The sequence below is a fragment of the Bombina bombina genome, chromosome 6 (assembly GCF_027579735.1).
Source record: "Bombina bombina isolate aBomBom1 chromosome 6, aBomBom1.pri, whole genome shotgun sequence".
NCBI lineage: Eukaryota > Metazoa > Chordata > Amphibia > Anura > Bombinatoridae > Bombina > Bombina bombina.
The window spans coordinates 1079876332-1079896220 of record NC_069504.1 but is presented as its reverse complement, the minus strand read 5'-3'; the positions used below and the strand labels follow the sequence as shown (position 1 = coordinate 1079896220).

Sequence of the window (19889 nt, the reverse complement as noted above, 5' to 3'; positions counted from 1 at the left end):
TCTAAAGCCACCACTGCTCTACTGAAGAGACTGATATAGACTACGGCTACACCCCAGGACAAAGCAGCACAATCTTGTACTACTTTAAAAATAATAAACTCTTGATGGAAGAATGTTTTCTAACATCTAATTTACCACCTCCTTGCTCTTAACGCAGGCAAAGAGAATGACTGGGTTGGGAGGGAAGGGAGGTGATATTTAACAGCTTTGCTGTGGTGCTCTTTGCCGCCTCCTGCAGGGCAGGAGTGGTATTCCCAATAGTAATTAAGATGATCCGTGGACTCATTGTGTCATTCAAAAGAAAAGAACTAAATGGTTAAACTTGTCTCTTTTGGTTTCAGACCATTTGAAAAGTATAGGCTAGACTCATTTTAAGCTTTGAACTGAATCAAGGACTAATGTAGACAAAATATCAGCACTTGCACTTTCAGGTCTTCCTATAAAGAAAATAAAACACTCAGTAAAATTGGACCTAACACCTGTTAAAAGATGCAGGTTCTCCTTGGCCAAATGTTATAGGCAACCAGATGAAAACCAGTTGCCCAGTGACCCTAAAGGAATATGGCTGAACCTCATTGAATAGGCCTAAAGAATGCTATAATATATGTAACAGGTTGCCATGTCTCTTGTTCAGAGGGAGGATTGCCTTGTACTTCAAAGCTAGAATGTCTTCAGTGGGCCCAGATTGATATAATGCAAAAGGCACACATTTGGCCAAAAGAAGCTACTACTGGGTTGGTGAGAATTGCTGCTTTGTGTAAGAACCCTATTGATTACTGAAATGTCAAGCTGTGGCACTGTATATTATGGTTAAAGGGACATTGTACTCTAAAATGTCCCCCCCTTTAATGTGTTCCCAATGGTCCCTTTTACCTGCTTGCGTGTATTTAATAGTTTGCAAACAGCTCATTTACCTTTATTTGTTATTTGAAATAGCAACTTTTGCCTCTTACACTGAAAATATGAGTACTAAATGTTTTCCTGTAGAAAAGCTATGTAAATATTAGACAATAGCACTGATCAATGTCCCAGTGTGTATGTGGGGAAGGGATGAGGGAGAGCGATTTTGTATGTGAAATAGTTGTTTGTGTTTATTCAACCCCCCCCTAGCCTTTCAATAGCTAAAAAATACTTGCAGGCTCAGCCCATTGTTATGGGAATGTCCTAAGTTGTAGTTTTAACTAAGGAAACACTATATATATATATATATATATATAGCACTATTTCAAATGCAAAAAGAAACATAAATTAATAATTTCTCATAAATGTTATACTCTGCAGCAGGTATAACACTATTTGCCAACCAAAACTGAATAGCAGAATTACTTTATAAGTATGGCCCAACTAACCGGGACAAAAACTTTAACATAATGTCTTCCCGCTAAGAAGTAAATGATCTAATCTTTGTGAAGGTAGCTGGCAGACCTTAGCAAAGATTTTTTTTTTGTAGTTGAACCCAAATCAAAAAGAAGGGCTATAATCTGGGAAATAAAAATATGTAAAATGATCTGGATCATGGGAATAAAGAGATCTGAATCATTTAGATTCAGGATACTCCTATTCTTGCCCTGCAAGCATATTGATTTATAAGACTCACTAGATACCATCTTGCCATCTAATCTACAGTTTTACATTCCTGCACAATAAACATATGTGAAATATTCTTAAAAAACCAATGCCCACCACTTCCTACAAAAAAAAAATTACTTTTAGTTTACAGAGTATAGGGCCAATCAACAATAACAAACACAATTCTAATATACTATCTTCAAGTTCAGCAAGGAATATCAGTGAAAATGTATATAACATAAGCAAGATGAACCGTAAAGAGGAGAAAGTCAGCTCGGAAAACAAATCCCTTTCCTTAAGGTTCTCACAACTCCTTAGAATGTACAGTCTAGTTTCCTCATATAGTACAAGAGATACACGTATGTCAAAGACCTGCATAAGAGGCTTATCTTGCTGCAAAGTGATGAAGATCAGGGTATGGCCAGATGTTTCTTCATACATAAGTGGGAAGGAAAGACCCCCCCCCCCCCCCCAAAAAAAAAGAATCCAACAACTTTCGATTGCAGCAGTTACAGCTCACACCACCATTCTCCTCAGACACAAAAACTAACAGAAACATCAGTTTAAGTGAATGTACTTATTTGCGTACAGCGCATTTTTGTCATGTTATATAATATTGGCTTTTAAATATACTCAGAAAAGTACACCATGACACTCCACTAATAAGAGACATTAATATAAAAACAAAAAACACAAAAAACTCAACTAGAAGTTTATATTTTTAATCAGTTTGTAAAAAATTCCGCTGATCAGAATGTCCAAAAAAGTGAAAAACCTCAGGATGTACATAATTTAGAAGCTAGAAAATAAATTGTCTGCTTGTTTTCATTAGGTCCTTGACACACGTAGGAGACCTCTAATTCGTCTGACAAGGGCTTGGATGAAGCTGTGACGAGATCTGACCTTGCAGTATAGCCCTTCGATATCCAAAAGCCTCTTCTGTAGTGACTCACCAAACACATTGGCACCTTCTCTCTGCAGCTTTTATTGGAAAAAATAAAATAAATATAAAAAAATAAAAATATCACAGGTAAAAGAAATAGAAACGCATGCTCCACTTCATTTAATTTCTTGTTTTCAGAACAGAAACAATTCTCCAAAATCAATTATTATGTGACAAATAATAACAGAACAGAATAATTAGTTAGCCCCTGCTAATAACTAATTTTACATTGTATATCCTAATATAAGGTTACAGCTATGAGGAAAGAAATACAATGCATGGTATAATATGTTAAAGAATAAAACCCTCTGATGCTAAACCTATTCACAATTATCTCAGTAATATGCTACAAAATTCATCAGGTAAAAGGGCTCCATTTATGAAGCTGAGTAAGCAGTTTTTGAGCCCTTGAGGTGCAGGCTTGATCAAGACTGATCCGACTAGCATGACTGGCAACCTCTGCTCTTGTGGGATTGCAGAACAGACTTATTGTGAAATCTTAACTTCTGCCAGGGGATGCTATATCGCCGGTGTCAAGTGCGTGTTGACAATTTCTCATCTTGGGCTTCTTAAATGGGACTCTAAAACCACCTGACACCTCCCCCCCCCCTACACACCATCATAGGTACTGGCAGACAGTCTTCCAGTACGTAGTAAAGGGATTTTATTTTTTATATATAAAATTTCTGTAGTGTAGGGAACCCTCCTCAGCCATCCACCTCCCTGACCTCCCAAACAGTTCTTTAAAACTCCCACCTCTCACTACTCCCCGCCATCTTTGTTACTAGCAGCTAGTCTGCAAGTTACAAATTATGTGTGGTTTTTTTTGGGCAAAGTACTGTGTGACTTAATGTACCAATGTCCATATGGCCCAATTATAGCTGCCCGGTAGTTTAAGTTTGACACAATTTCTGTTTAAATTTTCAAAGTTGTACAACTTTGAAGAAGAAAAAAAAAAAGTAATTGTGCTTCAATTTGGCAGTTTGAAAATTTGCATGCCGATATCTTTTTACTTAATCTAATGTTCTTTTGGTTTGAAGTTTATAACTTCTAATTTTAATAAAATAACTTAAAAAAATTGCATTTTGTATTGCAGCAGTGCAGGTTGCAGTTATGTCATCACCTCACACGCTCAGTAGAAAGCCTCTGCTCCAGCACTTTGACACTGCAGCTATATTGATAAATGTCTAGTTGGATTTCATTTAAATTTCACAAGATTTCATAGTAAATTTCCTTAAAAACTTAGAAGAGAAATAAAGTGAATGTGCTGCACATGCCAGACACACTACCTTGCAAGTCCTGTGGGATACATCCCAATTGGAAGCTTAAATTCACTGTTTAAATATAGGCTGCATCACTTTCAAGTGATTCAACATTTGGGCATCATATTCCTTTAATTCTTCTATTTTTTTTTCTTGTTAAGGGAGGCAGAACCTGGAAGTCCCAGAGAGATGAGAGCTGCCTCCCATAGAAAGTAATGAGATTATCTGGCATACAGTATCTCACAGGGGGGAGTGAGGTTAACAGGGGTGCAGCTTGCACTAATATAAATAATCAATTTGCAGCAAATACAAATTAAACTGAAATAGTTTCACTATAATTTAAATTGTATTTGCTTCTAGTTTAATAACATTACTTTTCTGTCAGTTATAAACAAGTTTATTGTGAACTATGAATAAAACTTCCCCTGCATACAGCTGACAAGATAAATCAGGGAATCCTGCAAGTGTAAAATGCTTAGACAATATAATGAGAGTTGCAAGCTTTTGTTGGTTTCTGTCTAAGTTGCAGAATGGTAATAAGGAAGCTTAGGTCTGCCTTTTGCTTGAAATGGCAATTTGTGTTCCCTCTATCCTGGCACATACTTTCAATAAAAGGATGGATATAGAGGCACATTAAATTCCATCCTCTCCTACAACCCAGTGCTTTTACATTAGGTATTACAGTTGCAAGAAAAAGTATGTGAACCCTTTGGAATGATATGGATTTCTGCACAAATTGGTCATAAAATGTGATCTGATCATCATCTAAGTCACAACAATAGACAATCACAGTCTGCTTAAACTAATAACACACTTCTATTATCAATTTAGTTTTGATTTTTAGTTATTTTTTTAATGAAAAGCAGGAATGTAAGTTCAGGAGTGCACATTTGTGTCTGCAGCACTATATGGCAGCAGTTTTGCAACAATGTTATACATTAGCAAGAGCACTAGATGGCAGCACTATTTCCTGTCATGTAGTGCTACAGACGTGCATGCTGCCTATCTAGATATCTCTTTAACAAAGAATAACATGAGAACAAGGACAATTTGATAATAGAAGTAAATTGGAATGTTAGAAATTGTATTTCTTTCCTATAACATGGAGAGTCCACAACGTCATTCCAATTATTAGTGGGATACTCCAACTCCTGGCCAGCAGGAGGAGGCAAAGAGCACCCCAGCAAAGCTGTTAAGTAGTTAAGTAACTGCCTTACCCATAACCCCCAGTCATTCTCTTTGCCTCTGTCAATGGAGGTTGTGTAAAGTTGGTGTATGAAGAAGATTTTAATCCTTTTATGGGTAGTTTTCCCTGCAAGCAAGGATTGGTGTCTAGCTATGTCCATGTCAATATCTTGAGTATGAGTAGTGGTGGCTTTTAGCAGTTAAAAGGTGGCGAGGAAGTCTTTGCTTTACTTTTAACACTTTGCTAACCCTTTGCAGAAAGCCAGAGTTGGTTACTCTGTTCTTTCTTTTCCTACAGGTCGGCCACACCTAAGGATCAGCATCTATCATGCAATTGGATCGAAGGTAAGTGCTTTTGCCTTCTAGGTATAGAAGAATAGCAGCACTTAGGAGGTTAATCCTCTTTTCAGATCCTTCATTTGGGACTGAATACTCAGTTAAAAAGTCATATTAAGGACATGGCACTTGGGTATTTTTATTAGTATGAGTAAGGTCAGTTCATATAGAGTTTCACTTGGCCAGGCAATTTAGGGGTCAACAGTAAAGGAGTTCTTTATTGTTACCTCCCATTTAATTACGCTTCTAGGTTAGAGGCTTACATTTTTATTTGACATTATTGGGCTACCAGATTAACATATATTCAGTTTAACGGTAATACCGTAGCCATTTTTTTTTTAAACTGCAGTTTTTCGCTCTCTTTTTAGAGTGGTGTAAATTTATGTGTCACAGTTTATTTTCTGAGACTGCACTTCCTCTTTTACGGAGCGGTTATAGAGTTAGTGCAGTCGTCTTTGACTCTGCTTGGACATTTTCTGAATCGGCTTCTGTTAATCAGCTCACCGGATCCCCAGCAGCAGGAAATCACTTCTAGAGAGTTTTCACTTACTATGTCCATGGACATCATTTGGATTTATCTCAGAGGATAAATCTGGACCCTCTAACAAGAGGCTCTCCTCGTGGTGGGTGTCACAGGAACATCTGTCTCGGGGCATTTGCTTTCTGAGACCTTCCAGGGAAATTGTGACTATGGACTTTCAGCCTGTCAGGCTGGGGAGCTGTTTGGGGCCCTCTAAAGGCTCAGGGCCTGTGGTCTCAGGAAGAGTCCTCTCTTTCCATAAACATCTTGGAGTTGAGAGCTATCTTCAATGCCCAATCAGCGTGGCCTCAACTGTCGTTGGTCGGGTTTATCAGATTCCAATCTAGCAACATCACCTCAAAGGCTTATATCAATCACCAGGGAGGAACTCCGAGTTCCTTAGCCATGAAGCCCACGATTGTTTCCTATCTGCCATCCACATTCTAGGAGTGGACAACTGGGAAAAAGATTTACTGAGCAGACAGACCTTTCATCCCGGGGAGTGGGCTCTCCATCTGGAAGTGTTCTCTCAGATATCCCGCAAGTGGTGGGTTCCAGAGTTGGATCTGATGGCGTCCCACCACACCGCCAAAGTTCCAAAGTACAGTTCAAGGTCAAGAGATCCACAGGCCGTTCTGATAGATGCTCTAGTGGTTTCTTGGAGGTTTTCTCTGGCTTATCTGTTTCCTTCGCTTGCTCTCCTTCCACGAGTCATTGCTTGTATCAAACAGGAGATAGGATCAGTGATCCTAATAGCTCCTGCATGGCCTCGCAGGATCTGGTTCGCGGATCTAGTGAGGATGTCATCTCTACCTCCTTGGAGGTTACCTTCTACTTCAGGGTCCTCTCCTCCATCCAAACCTAGATTCTCTGAATCTAACTGCTTGGAGATAGAACGCCTAGTTCTGTCTAAACATGTTTTTTCTGAAGCAGTCATTGAAACTTTGATTCAGGCTCGAAACCCGGTTACTCGCAATATTTACCAAAAGATATGGCATAAATATCTTTTTTGGTGTGAATCTAAGGGGTTCTGGAGCCGGGTGAGGATTCCCCGGATTTTCTCTTTTCTTCAGGAAGGCCTGGATAAGGGTTTATCGGTAAGTACTTTAAAGGGCCAGATTTCTGTGTAATCTATCCTTTTGCACAAATGACTGGCAGACCTACCAGATGTTAAAGCCTTCGTACAGGCCCCAGTTAGAATCAGGCCTGTGTTTAAACCTGTTGCTCCCACGTAGAGCCTTAATTTAATTCTTAAAGTTTTGCAGCAGGCTCCGTTTGAGCAAATGCATGTTGTTGATATCAAACTGTTATCCTGGAAAGTTTTGTTTCTTGTTGCCATTTCTTCCGCTCACAGAGTATCTGAGCTCTCAGCTCTGCAGTGTGATTCCCCCTAACATTCATGCTGATAAGGCGGTCCTTTGTACTAAATTGGGTTTTCTCACGAACGTAGCATCGGATCGAAACATTAATCAGGAAATTGTTGTTCCTTCTTTTTGTCCTAATCCTTTTCAAAAAGAACGTCTTTTGCATAACTTGGATGTTGTGCGGGCTCTAAAAATTTTACTTACAAGCTACTAAAGATTTTCAGCAATCTTCTGCCCTGTTTGTCGTTTTCTCTGGAAAGCTTAAGGGTCAGAAGGCCACTTCTACTTCTCTGGTTGAGAAGTTTGATTTGTTTGGCTTATGAGACTGCTGGACAGCAGCCACCTGAGATAATTACGGCTCATTCCACTAGGGCTGTGTCCTCTTCTTGGGCTTTCAAAAATGAAGCTTCTGTGGAACAGATTTGCAAGGCGGCAACATGGTCCTCTCTGCATACTTATAACAAAAATCTACAAATTTGATACTTTTGCCTCGGCCGAGGCTTCTTTTGGGGGAAGGGTTCTTCAAGCGGTGGTGTCTTCTGTTTAGGTCCTCCTGCCTTTTTTCTCCCTCCCTGTTTATTCCGTGTACTCTAGCTTGGGTATTGGCTCCCACTAGTAACTGGAATGACGTTGTGGACTCATAGGAAAGAAAACAGAATTGATGCTTACCCAATAAATTTCTTTCTTTCGGGACATGGAGAGTCCACGCCCGCCCCCTTTTCTCATAATTTGGAAGATTTTTTCTGTAAACTTCAGGCACCTTTTCACCCTTGTGTTTTTTCCATTTCCTTCGGCTGAATGACTGGGGTTTATGGGTAAGGCAGTTACACTTAACAGCTTTGCTGGGGTGCTCTTTGCCTCCTGCTGCTGGCCAGGAGTTGAATATCCCACTAGTAATTGGAATGACGTTGTGGACTCTCCATGTCCGGAAAGAAAGAAATTTATCAGGTAAGTGTAAATTTTGTTTCTCTATATGAATCATGAAAGAAAAAAAAATCTGTGTTTCATGTCCCTTTAAAGCCAGAATTTAAATTTTCTATCAAATCTTTAAAAGCAAGGACATACTGAACTTAAATTGCCCTCACTCCCCCAGTTGGGAGCTTTGCATGATATCATCAATAACATCACTGATATAAGCGTGCTTTAGTTTCTCTACAGGAGTTATTAGCTATTTAATTATATTGTTTCATTATTTCTAACTGATTATTAAATCAAATGATAACCACAAAAAACTTTTTTTTCTTAAAGAGTAGAATACACTACCATCAGTTATTTCTCACCATTTCAATATCTTGTTGGCTCACTCTGTTTTGTCCTAGGTGTTTTGAATCCACATTAGCATCAGTATTCAAAGTATCTGTAGAAGGAAAAAGCAGTTAACTGTATCATACCAAACAAAAAAAAGAAAAAGGGCCAGATTACAAGTGAATCGCTAACAGTTACGCGCAAGTAAAAACAAAATGTATGCTTACCAGATAAATTTCTTTCTTTTGCGATGTACCGAGTCCACGGATTCATCCTAACTTGTGGGATATTGTCCTTCCTGACAGGAAGTAGCAAAGAGAGCACCACAGCAGAGCTGTCTATATTGCTCCCCCCTTAACTCCACCCCCCAGTCATTCGACCGAAGGCCAAGGAAGAAAAGGAGAAACTATAAGGTGCAGAGGTGACTGAAGTTTACATTAAAAAAAATACTATCTGTCTTGAATAGACAGGGCGGGCCGTGGACTCGGTACATCGCAAAAGAAAGAAATTGATCAGGTAAGCATAAATTGTTTTCTTTTGCATGATGTACCGAGTCCACGGATTCATCCTAACTTGTGGGATACCAATACCTAAGCATTAGGACACGGATGAAGGGAGGGACAAGACAGGAACCTAAATGGAAGGCACCACTGCTTGCAAAACCTTTCTCCCAAAAATAGCCTCCGAAGAAGCAAAAGTATCAAATTTATAAAATTTTGAAAAGGTATGAAGTGACGACCAAGTCGCAGCCTTACAAATCTGTTCAACAGAAGCATCATTTTTAAAAGCCCATGTGGAAGCTACCGCTCTAGTAGAATGAGCTGTAATCCTTTCACGAGGCTGCTGTCCAGCAGTCTCATAAGCCAAACGGATGATGCTTTTCAGCCAAATGGAAAGACAAGTCGCTGTAGCCTTTTGACCCCTACGCTTTCCAGAATAGATAACAAACAAAGAAGATGTTTGACGAAAATCTTTAGTTGCCTGCAAATAAAATTTCAAAGCACGAACCACGTCCAAGTTGTGCAACAGACGTTCCTTCTTACAAGAAGGATTAGGACACAGAGAAGGAACAACAATTTCTTGATTGATATTCCTGTTAGTAACAACCTTAGGTACGAAAAACCACCTTATCAGCATGGAACACAAGATAAGGAGAGTCATATTGTAATGCAGATAGTTCAGAAACTCTTCGAGCTGAAGAGATAGCAACTAAGAACAAAACTTTCCAAGATAGAAGCTTAATATCTATGGAATGCATGGGTTCAAACGGAACCCCCTGAAGAACTCTAAGAACTAAATTTAGACTCCATGGCGGAGCAATAGGTTTAAACACAGGCTTAATTCTAACTAAAGCCTGACAAAAAGCCTGAACGTCTGGAACATCTGCCAGACGCTTGTGCAACAAAATAGACAGAGCAGATATCTGTCCCTTTAGGGAACTAGCTGATAATCCTTTCTCCAATCCCTCTTGGAGAAAAGACAAAATCCTAGGAATCCTGATTTTACTCCAGGAGAAGCCTTTGGATTCGCACCAAAAAAAGATATTTACGCCATATCTTATGATAAATTTTCCTGGTAACAGGCTTTCAAGCCTGAATCAAGGAATTTATGACTGACTCAGAGAAACCCCGCTTTGATAAAATCAAGCGTTCAATCTCCAAGCAGTCAGTTGCAGAGAAATTAGATTTGGATGCTTGAATGGACCTTGAATCAGAAGGTCCTGTCTCAATGGCAGAGACCATGGTGGAAGGGATGACATGTCCACCAGGTCTGCATACCAAGTCCTGCGTGGCCACACAGGCGCTATCAAAATCACTGATGCTCTCTCCTGTTTGATTCTGGCAATCAGACGTGGAAGGAGAGGGAAAGGTGGAATCACATAAGCCAGGTTGAACGACCAGGGTACTGCTAGAGCATCTATCAGTACAGCCTGAGGATCCTTTGACCTGGAGCCGTAACAAGGAAGTTTGGCGTTCTGACGAGACGCCATCAGATCCAACTCTGGTGTGCCCCATAGCCGAACCAGCTGAGCAAACACCTCCCGATGGAGTTCCCACTCCCCCGGATGAAAAGTCTGACGACTTAGAAAATCTGCCTCCCAGTTCTCTACACCTGGGATATAGATCGCTGACAGATGGCAAGAGTGAGCCTCTGCCCATTGGATTATCCTTGAGACCTCTATCATCGCTAAGGAACTCTTTGTTCCGCCCTGATGATTGATATAAGCCACAGTCGTGATGTTGTCCGACTGAAACCTGATGAATCTGGCCGAAGCCAGCTGTGGCCATGCCTGGAGAGCATTGAATATCGCTCTTAATTCCAGAATATTTATAGGTAGGAGAGCCTCCTCCCGAGTCCACAAACCCTGAGCTTTCAGGGAATTCCAGACTGCACCCCAGCCCAGAAGACTGGCGTCTGTCGTCACTATAACCCATTCTGGCCTGCGGAAACACATTCCCTGGGACAGATGATCCTGTGACAACCACCAAAGAAGAGAGTCTCTGGTCTCTTGATCCAGATTTATCTGAGGAGATAAATCCACATAATCCCCATTCCACTGATTGAGCATGCATAGTTGCAGTGGTCTGAGATGCAAGCGAGCAAATGGAACTATGTCCATTGCCGCTACCATTAGTCCGATTACCTCCATACACTGAGCCACTGACGGCCGAGGAATGGAATGAAGAGCTCGGCAGGTGGACAAAATCTTTGATTTCCAGACCTCCGTCTGAAATATTTTCATGTCCACCGAGTCTATCAGGGTCCCTAGAAATGAAACTCTTGTGAGGGGGAAAGAGAGACTTGGCTAGTTGGAAGGACGACGCTTGAATTAGAATGTTGTCTAGATAAGGCACCACTGCTATGCCCCGTGGCCTTAGAACCGCCAGAAGGGACCCTAGCACCTTTGTGAAGATTTGCAGCGCCGTGCTCAACCCGAAAGGAAGAGCCACAAACTGATAATGCTTGTCCAGAAAGGCGAACCTGAGGAACTGGTGATGATCTTTGTGGATAGGAATGTGCAGATACGCATCCTTTAAGTCCACGGTGGTTATATATTGACCCTCCTGGATCAATGGTAAGATAGTCCGAATGGTCTACTACTTGAAAGGTGGAACTCTTAGGAATTGGTTTAGGATCTTGAGATCCAGAATTGGTCTGAAGGTTCCCTCCTTTTTGGGAACTATAAACAGATTGGAGTAGAACCCCTGCCCCTGTTCTGCTTTTGGAACTGGGCAGATCACTCCCATGGTAAAAAGGTCTTCTACACAGCGTAAGAACGCCTCTCTTTTTGTTGGGTTTACAGACAATTGAGAAAGATGGAACCTCCCCCTTGGAGGGGAATCCTTGAAATCTAGAAGTTATCCCTGGGTTACAATTTCTACTGCCCAGGAATCCTGAACGTCTCTTGCCCAGGCCTGAGCAAAGAGAGAGAGTCTGCCCCCTACTAGATCCGGTCCCGGATCGAGGGCTACCCCTTCATGCTTAGTGGCAGCAGCAGGCTTTTTGGCCTGTTTACCCTTGTTCCAAGCCTGATTAGGCCTCCAGGTTGGCTTGGATTGAGCAAAGTTCCCCTCTTGCTTTGCAGCAGGGGAAGAGGTAGAGGGACCACTCTTGAAGTTTCGAAAGGAACGAAAATGATTTTGTTTGGTCCTTGTCTTATTTGACTTATCCTGAGGGAGGGTATGACCCTTCCCTCCAGTAATGTCTGAAATGATCTCTTTCAATGCAGGCCCGAATAGGGTCTTACCTTTGAAAGGGATGGACAAAAGCTTAGATTTAGATGACACATCAGCTGACCAGGACTTAAGCCATAACGCTCTACTCGCTAAAATGGCAAAACCTGAATTCTTAGCTGCTAATTTAGCAAGATGAAAAGCGGCGTCTGTAATAAAAGAATTAGCCAACTTAAGAGCCTTAATTCTGTCCAAAATATCATCTAGTGGGATCTCCATCTGAAGAGCCTCTTCTAGAGCCTCAAACCAAAAGGCAGCTGCAGTGGTTACAGGAACAATGCATGCTATAGGTTGAAAAAGAAAACCTTGATGAACAAAAATTTTCTTTAGGAGACCCTCTAATTTTTTATCCATAGGATCAATGAAAGCACAACTGTCTTCAATAGGTATAGTTGTACGCTTAGCCAGGGTAGAAATAGCTCCCTAAACCTTAGGGACCGTCTGCCATGAGTCCTTTATGGTGTCAGAAATGGGGAAACATTTTCTTAAAAACAGGAGGGGGAGAGAATGGAATACCTGGTTTATCCCACTCCTTAGTAACAATGTCCGACCGGAAACACATCAGTGTAAACAGGAACCTCTAAATATTTGTCCATTTTACACAATTTCTCTGGAACTACAATAGGGTCACAATCATCCAGAGTAGCTAAAACCTCCCTGAGCAATAAGCGGAGGTGCTCTAGCTTAAATTTAAATGTTGTCATATCTGAATCTGTCTGAGAGAACATCTTTCCTGAATCAGAAATCTCTCCCTCAGACAGCAAAACCCTCATCCTTACTTCAGAACATTGTGAGGGAATATCGGATACGGCTACTAAAGCGTCAGAAGGCTCAGCATTCGTTCTTAACCCAGAGCTACTGCACTTCCCTTGCAACCCAGGCAGCTTAGATAAAACCTCTGTAAGGGTAGTATTCATAACTGAAGCCATATCTTGCAAGGTGAAAGAATTAGACGCACTAGAAGTACTTGGCGTCGCTTGTGCGGGCGTTACTGGTTGTGACACTTGGGGAGAACTAGATGGCAAAACCTGATTTCCTTCTGTCTGAGAATCATCTAATGCCAAACCTTTATAAGTCAAAATATGCTGTTTGCAATTTATAGACATATCAGTACAAGTGGGACACATTCTAAGAGGGGGTTCCACAATGGCTTCTAAACAAATTGAACAATGAGTTTCCTCAGTGTCAGACATGTTTAACAGACTAGTAATAAAGCAAGCAAGCTTGGAAAACACTTTATTTAATGAAAAAAACACAATTTGCAAAAACGTTACTGTGCCTTTAAGAGAAAAAAATGCATACACAAACTGCAAAACAGGTTAAAATTGCTTCAATTTTTCTGAAATTTTAACAGTGTACCCACTAAGCTTTAGAAGGATTGCACCACAAGTTAATAAGCAATAAACCCCCAAATGAAAAAAACAGATTGAAATTTGTCTAAAACCAGTTAAAACCCCTATTAGCACCTTGCCACAGCTATGCTGTGGCCCTACCTGCCCTTAGGAAGCGATAATATGGGGTTTAAAACTTCAATTAGTCCCTCAGAAGACTCTCAGGACCTCAGGAGAAGTTGCTTGCCGCTTGTAAATGTAGGCCCTGCCCACTTCACTCGATGTTGCTGGGGCCTACACAAAACTAACAAACCCTGCCTGAAAGCCATGTGGGTTATAAACAACCCCAAAGAACCCTCAAGCAAATGTCCCATAAAACAGAAAATGTTACTCCCAGACACAAAAACGTTTGTCCCAAATTCACATAAACTGAGTGCCCACAAAAAATTAACCCTTTATGCAAGCTAATAAAAACCTCTGATAACACTAGGATTACTGCTTACCCTTCCCCTAATGGGGACACTGTCAGCCTCTCTGAGTTAACACAGTCTCTGCAGAAAATATGACTGAACATACCTCATTGCTGTATAGCAAGAAACCGTTCCTCACACTGAAGTTTTCCTGTACTTCTCAGCTTCTGTGGGAACAGCAGTGGACCTTAGTTACAAATGCTAAGATCATCATCCTCCAGGCAGAAATCTTCATCTATGTCCTGCCTGAGAGTAAATAGTACAACAACACCGGTAGCATTTAAAAATAAACTCTTGATTTGAAGATAAAATAAAACTAACAGTTTAACACCTCTTCTCTTTACTCTTCCTGCTTAGAGCCAGCAAAGAGAATGACTGGGGGGTGGAGTTAAGGGGGGAGCTATATAGACAGCTCTGCTGTGGTGCTCTCTTTGCTACTTCCTGTCAGGAAGGACAATATCCCACAAGTTAGGATGAATCCGTGGACTCGGTACATCATGCAAAAGAAAAGGGGTTTATTGCAGCTGTTTGGGTGCATCTGGTTTACTGCTCAAATTACAAGTTGAAAATAAACACAATCGCTTGAGCACAATTGTGCTTTACACTAGAATGATTACTGGATCCTCAGAGCACTAGTTAACTGTTTCTCGAGAAAAAAAAAAAAAAAGTGTCACAAAACATAAGAGTCCACAAAATCCTATTCTTACAAATGGGAATCAAATAAAAAGGGGCAGGATTAATAAGCAAGGCAGTTACTTAATTACTACGCACCACCGCCTGAAGAACCTTTCTGCCAAAAGATGCCTCTGCAGAGGCAAAAACATCAAACTGTGTAAAATTTAGTGAATATATGAAGTAAAGACCAGGTAGCAACTCTGCAGATCTGTTCCACTGAAGCCTCACTCTTGAACACCCAAGACATAGATACTGAATGAGTGCAATAAGCAGTGATACATGTCAGAGGATGATGACCTGCCTTCATGTAAGCCATCCAAATAAGATTCCTCAGACAAGAAAACAAGGAAGTAGCAGTAGCCTTTTAACTCTTACGCTTATCAGAGAAAAGAACAAACAAGCTTTGAGACTGGCGAAAATCCTTGGTAGCATGAAGGTAAAACTTGAATGTCCTGACCACGTCTAGATTATGTAACAACCTCTCCTTAGAAGAACAGGGATTAGGACATAAAGATGCCACCGCAATCTCCTGATTGAAGTTGTCCGTCGAAACTACCTTAGGCAGGAAACCTGGCTTAGTTCCCAACACTGCCTTATCCTGGTGAAACACTAGATAAGGAGGATCACACTAAAGAGCCAATAACAAACTCTATGGGCAGAAGAGATTCCTAATAATAATAATAATAAAAAACAAACAACAAAAAAAAAACCAGGAAAGTAACTTGATATCAAGGAAATGCATAGGTTCAAACGGAACATCCTGCAAACTTTAAGAACAAGATTAAAGGGGCACTAAAGTCATAATTAAACATTCAGGATTTAGACAGAGCATGAAATTTTAAACAACTTTCCAATTTACATATATATATATATATATATATATATATATATATATATATATATATATATATATATATATATATATATATATATATATATATATATATATATATATATATATATATATATATATATATACACACACACACACATTGTAACAGGAACACTTTTAACCACGGTCTTCTAGGGCACAAATGCAGCACAGGACAGTCCACTGTAGTTTAAAAGGCTTTATTTCTCACAGCAACAACAAACAGGCAGTTCATTTTCAAAAGAGGGAAATCTTTCCTCTGCAGCAATTTAAGTACTTTTTGTAAATATCAGTACTTCCAAGTATGTCCCAGCACTTCACAGCATTCCACAAGTGCTTTGTCAAAATACATGTATACCTCACTTTACAGCGCTTCACTTTACAGCGCTTCGCTAATACAGCGCTTTGTGGAGCTGAAGTTCAACCTCCAAGGATTTTAAAACAGTGCTGTAATCTTCGTAAGATTGTAAGAAAAGTGACTGCCACCATTTTATTATGCTTAGTTCACTCTGTTTACAGCATTACAGTGCAATCTGTGTCTCAGTGCTATACTGTAGTGCTACAGTGATTGTCACTATTTTACAGGTACAGTATTTATTGAATACTGTGCTGTGCGAGTGTTAAACTAAACTTAGTGCTATTGTACACCTAATATAAGTTAGTTAAAACATGTTTTTAAGTTTTTAAACACACTGGCAAGTGAAAAGAAAGCTAAAACTGCCTTGTTTCACTTTAAGGCGGTTTTCACTTTACAGCGGGGCTCCGGTCCCTAACCCGCTGTATGAGCGGGGTATACCTGTAACGTCCTTTTACAGTTCAAAGGAACAAAAGTCTTTTAACACAGTGTAACAAACACACACCAGCTTATGTAGCTGTGTAACTCTCTGCCAAGGCCTAAGTGAGGCTGCTATTTAAACCCTCACAACTTCTAATTAGCCACACCTGTGATTAGCTGCTGGACAGCTTCACAGCTGTCTGGGATAATGGCCCACCCTCTCTCCAATTATCCCAAACCCCAGGGACCCAGAACACAGTTTATCAACTGCATAATCAAATACACACTCTTACTCCCAGGGGTTTTAACTGCAAGGAGAAATAGCATGTACAATGCTTGGTCTCAAATATCTTCCATTTATAACCAGGCCTTGCTTTCTGTCACAACATATATATATATATACATACACATATATATATACACACACACATACATACACACATATACATATAAACACACACATATACATACATACACACCGATTGTCATTGGCTCACCCATGTGTTAAGTTAGAAACCAGTAGTGCATACCAATAGAATGAAGCAAATGTGATAATAGAAGTAAACTGGAAAGTTGTTTAAAATTGTATGTTCTACCTAAATCATGAAAGAAAAATTCTGGGTTTCATGTCCCTTTAAGACTCCATGGAGGAGCAATCGGTTTGAATACTGGTCTGATTCGAACTAGAGCCTGAACAAAGGATTGAACATCGGGCAACTGTGACAACTTTTCATGTAACAAAACTGAGAGCCGAAATTTCGCCCTTAATGGAACTAGACGAGACCCTTATCAAGTCCTTCCTGAAGGAACTGAATAATATGCAGAATACTCACCTTGTGCCAAGAGAAGCCATGTTCAGCACACCAAGACAGGTAAACCTTCCACACCTTATGATAGATATGCATCGTAACATGCTTATGCGCCTGGACAAGAGTGTCAATAACTGACTCAGGGAATCCTCTCTAAGCTAGAAATAGGTGTTCAATCTCCACGCAGTCATCCTCAGAAAATCTAGATTTTTGGTAAAATAATGGACCTTGAGAGAGAAGGTCCACTCTCTGAGGAAGGCGCCACGGAGGAACAGACGAGTTCTGCATACCAAGTCCTGCGTGGCCATGCAGGGACTATCAATATCGCAGTTACCTTCTCCTGTTTGATCCTCCCCCCCAACTCGAGAAAATAACACTATCGGGGGAAGAGATAAAACCAGACAAACCCAGGGAACCGCTAGAGCATTCACTACGGATAATGATCTTGATGAATTAGAATGTAAAGATATGCATCCTTGAAGTCCACCGTAGTCATAAATTCACCCTGGAAGACAAGAGGAAGAATAGTTCTGATTGATTCCATTTTGAAGGAGGGCACCTTCAGGAATTTGTTTAGACATTTTAAATCTAGTATAGGTCCAAAAGATCCCTCCTCCTTTTTTGACAATGAAGAGGTTTGAATAGAACACCTTGCCTCTATCTCCAAAGGAACTGGAACTATCACCCCCCCCCCCCCATGGCCTGAAACACATTGAAGGCAGGCCATTCTTTTTTCTTGGAGGTTGAGACTGAAAGCCTATTCTGTAACCCTGGCAAACTATTTCCTGAACGCAAGGGTCCTGGATAGACTTGGCCTAAACCCCTAGAAATCGGCTAAATCTGCCCCCGACTGGAGATAACTGGGAGGCCTCCCCTTCATGCAGACTTGGAGTCTGGGGCAGACTTTTTGGATTGTTTGTTCATGTTTCATTTTGGATTCGGCTTCTAAGTGCCTCTGGGGGGACTTGTTTGAGGAAGAGTTCCTCTGTTGCTTATTCTGAAGAAAAGGACAAAAATTTCCCATTGACCTGCCTTTCGGACTAGACTTTTTATCCTGTTGAAGAAAAGCTCCTTTTCCTCCAGTGATAGTTGAAATAATAGAATCCAATCTTGGTCAAAGTAAGGTCTTTCCTTTAAAAGCTAAGGATAGTAATCTAGATTTTGAGACTATATCTGATGACCATGAATTCAGCCAAACAGCTCTTCTGGTTAGAACCACAAAACCTATATTCTTGGCATTGATGCAGAATATTTGAATGATAGCATTGCAAATTAAGGAATTGGCTGTCTTGAGCACCTGGATGCGACCCTGAATCTCCTCCAAGGGAGACTCAATGGAAACTAATTCAGCTAGTGAATCTCACCAAAAAGCTGCAGCACCAGTCACAGCAGCAATACTTACTGCCAGCTGAAAAAGAAGACCCCCTTGTAGGAAAGCTTTTCTAAGATATCCTTATAGTTTCCTATCCATTGGGTCCTTAAAGGAAGTACTATACTCAAGTGTATTGGTGGTTCTCCTAGCGGGAGTAGAGAGGGAACCAGGAAGACATTGGGAGTCTGCGGCTTGGGTTTAAAGATAATATCCAACTTCTGTGCTGGTTTTCCTTGGCAGTTTTTATCTCTATTACTTCTAAAGTTCTAAGAAGCTCCTTGAGCAAATACCTAAGGTGTTCCATCTTAAACCAACAGGTGAAATCTACATCCTCTTAAAGTTCAACCTCAGAACCAGACAGAGATGATTCCTCATCCAAGTCCAAAACCCCAAGTTGCTGATATGACCAGCTCTACTAGAGATTGCCAGGAAACTAAGCTGCAACTCCCCCTAACCCTTTCTCCTGGGAACTATGCAATGAAAGTTTTCCTATTAAGTATAGCAGAGCACCTCCATTTCTGTCTACCTCCTAGAAAAGGCAAAGAGCTACTGGGAGGGAAGGGGAAGTAGGAGGGATAGTTAAATGCTCTGGTTGGAGTGTCTTTGCCTCTTCCTAGTGTCAAGCTGATGTAATTCCCATTTGTAAGAATAGGATTTTGTGGACTCTAACTACCATTAGAAAGAAAGTACAAGTTATACTCATAACACTATCTAATAAAATTATTAAAAAACATATTGCAATGAGGTCTCAGTTGTTAGAAAAAAAGGCAGACGTCTAAATAAATAAATATATATATATAGATGTGTGTACATATGTATCTACAGACATATATACACAAACACATAAATACAATTGTACACACATATATATAAGTGCATTGGAGCCCTTTGCAGTTAAGTAGATGAAAACATGTGAGTTATACTGTGTATTTACTGTAAATATTTCACATTCCAATGTTCTGCACATAGCAGAATATGTTCTATGTATTTATAAATAGATAACATAATTTATGTAAGAACTTACCTGATAAATTAATTTCTTTCATATTGCCAAGAGTCCATGAGCTAGTGACGTATGGGATATACAATACTACCAGGAGGGGCAAAGTTTCCCAAACCTCAAAATGCCTATAAATACACCCCTCACCACACCCACAATTCAGTTCAACAAATAGCCAAGTAGTGGGGTGATACTTACATAAATTATGTTTTCTTTCATGTAATTGGCAAGAGTCCATGAACTAGTGACGTATGGGATAGAAATACCCAAGATGTGGGAGACCACAGAAGAGTCACTAGAAAGGGAGGGATAAAATAAAAACAGCTGAAAAAATTTAATCCACAAAAAAAATAAGTCTCTCTTATAAATTTCACATAAATTTCAAGAAAAAAACTTAAATCATAAGCAGAAGAATCAAACTGAGACAG

General features: G+C 40.2%; 1 protein-coding gene across 1 annotated transcript in view; it reads right to left on the bottom strand.

Annotated features, from left to right (window-relative positions):
- Positions 1-2275: 2275 nt before the first annotated feature.
- Positions 2276-19889, bottom strand: part of NUP205 (nucleoporin 205) — a 373309-nt gene continuing 355695 nt past the window's right edge. The window contains exons 37-38 of the mRNA XM_053719689.1: positions 8460-8536; positions 2276-2550 (exon numbers count right to left, since the gene is read on the bottom strand). Of these exons, the coding sequence (XP_053575664.1) occupies positions 2398-2550; positions 8460-8536 (230 nt within the window). The 3' untranslated portion in view covers positions 2276-2397. The remainder of the gene's footprint in view (positions 2551-8459; positions 8537-19889) is intronic.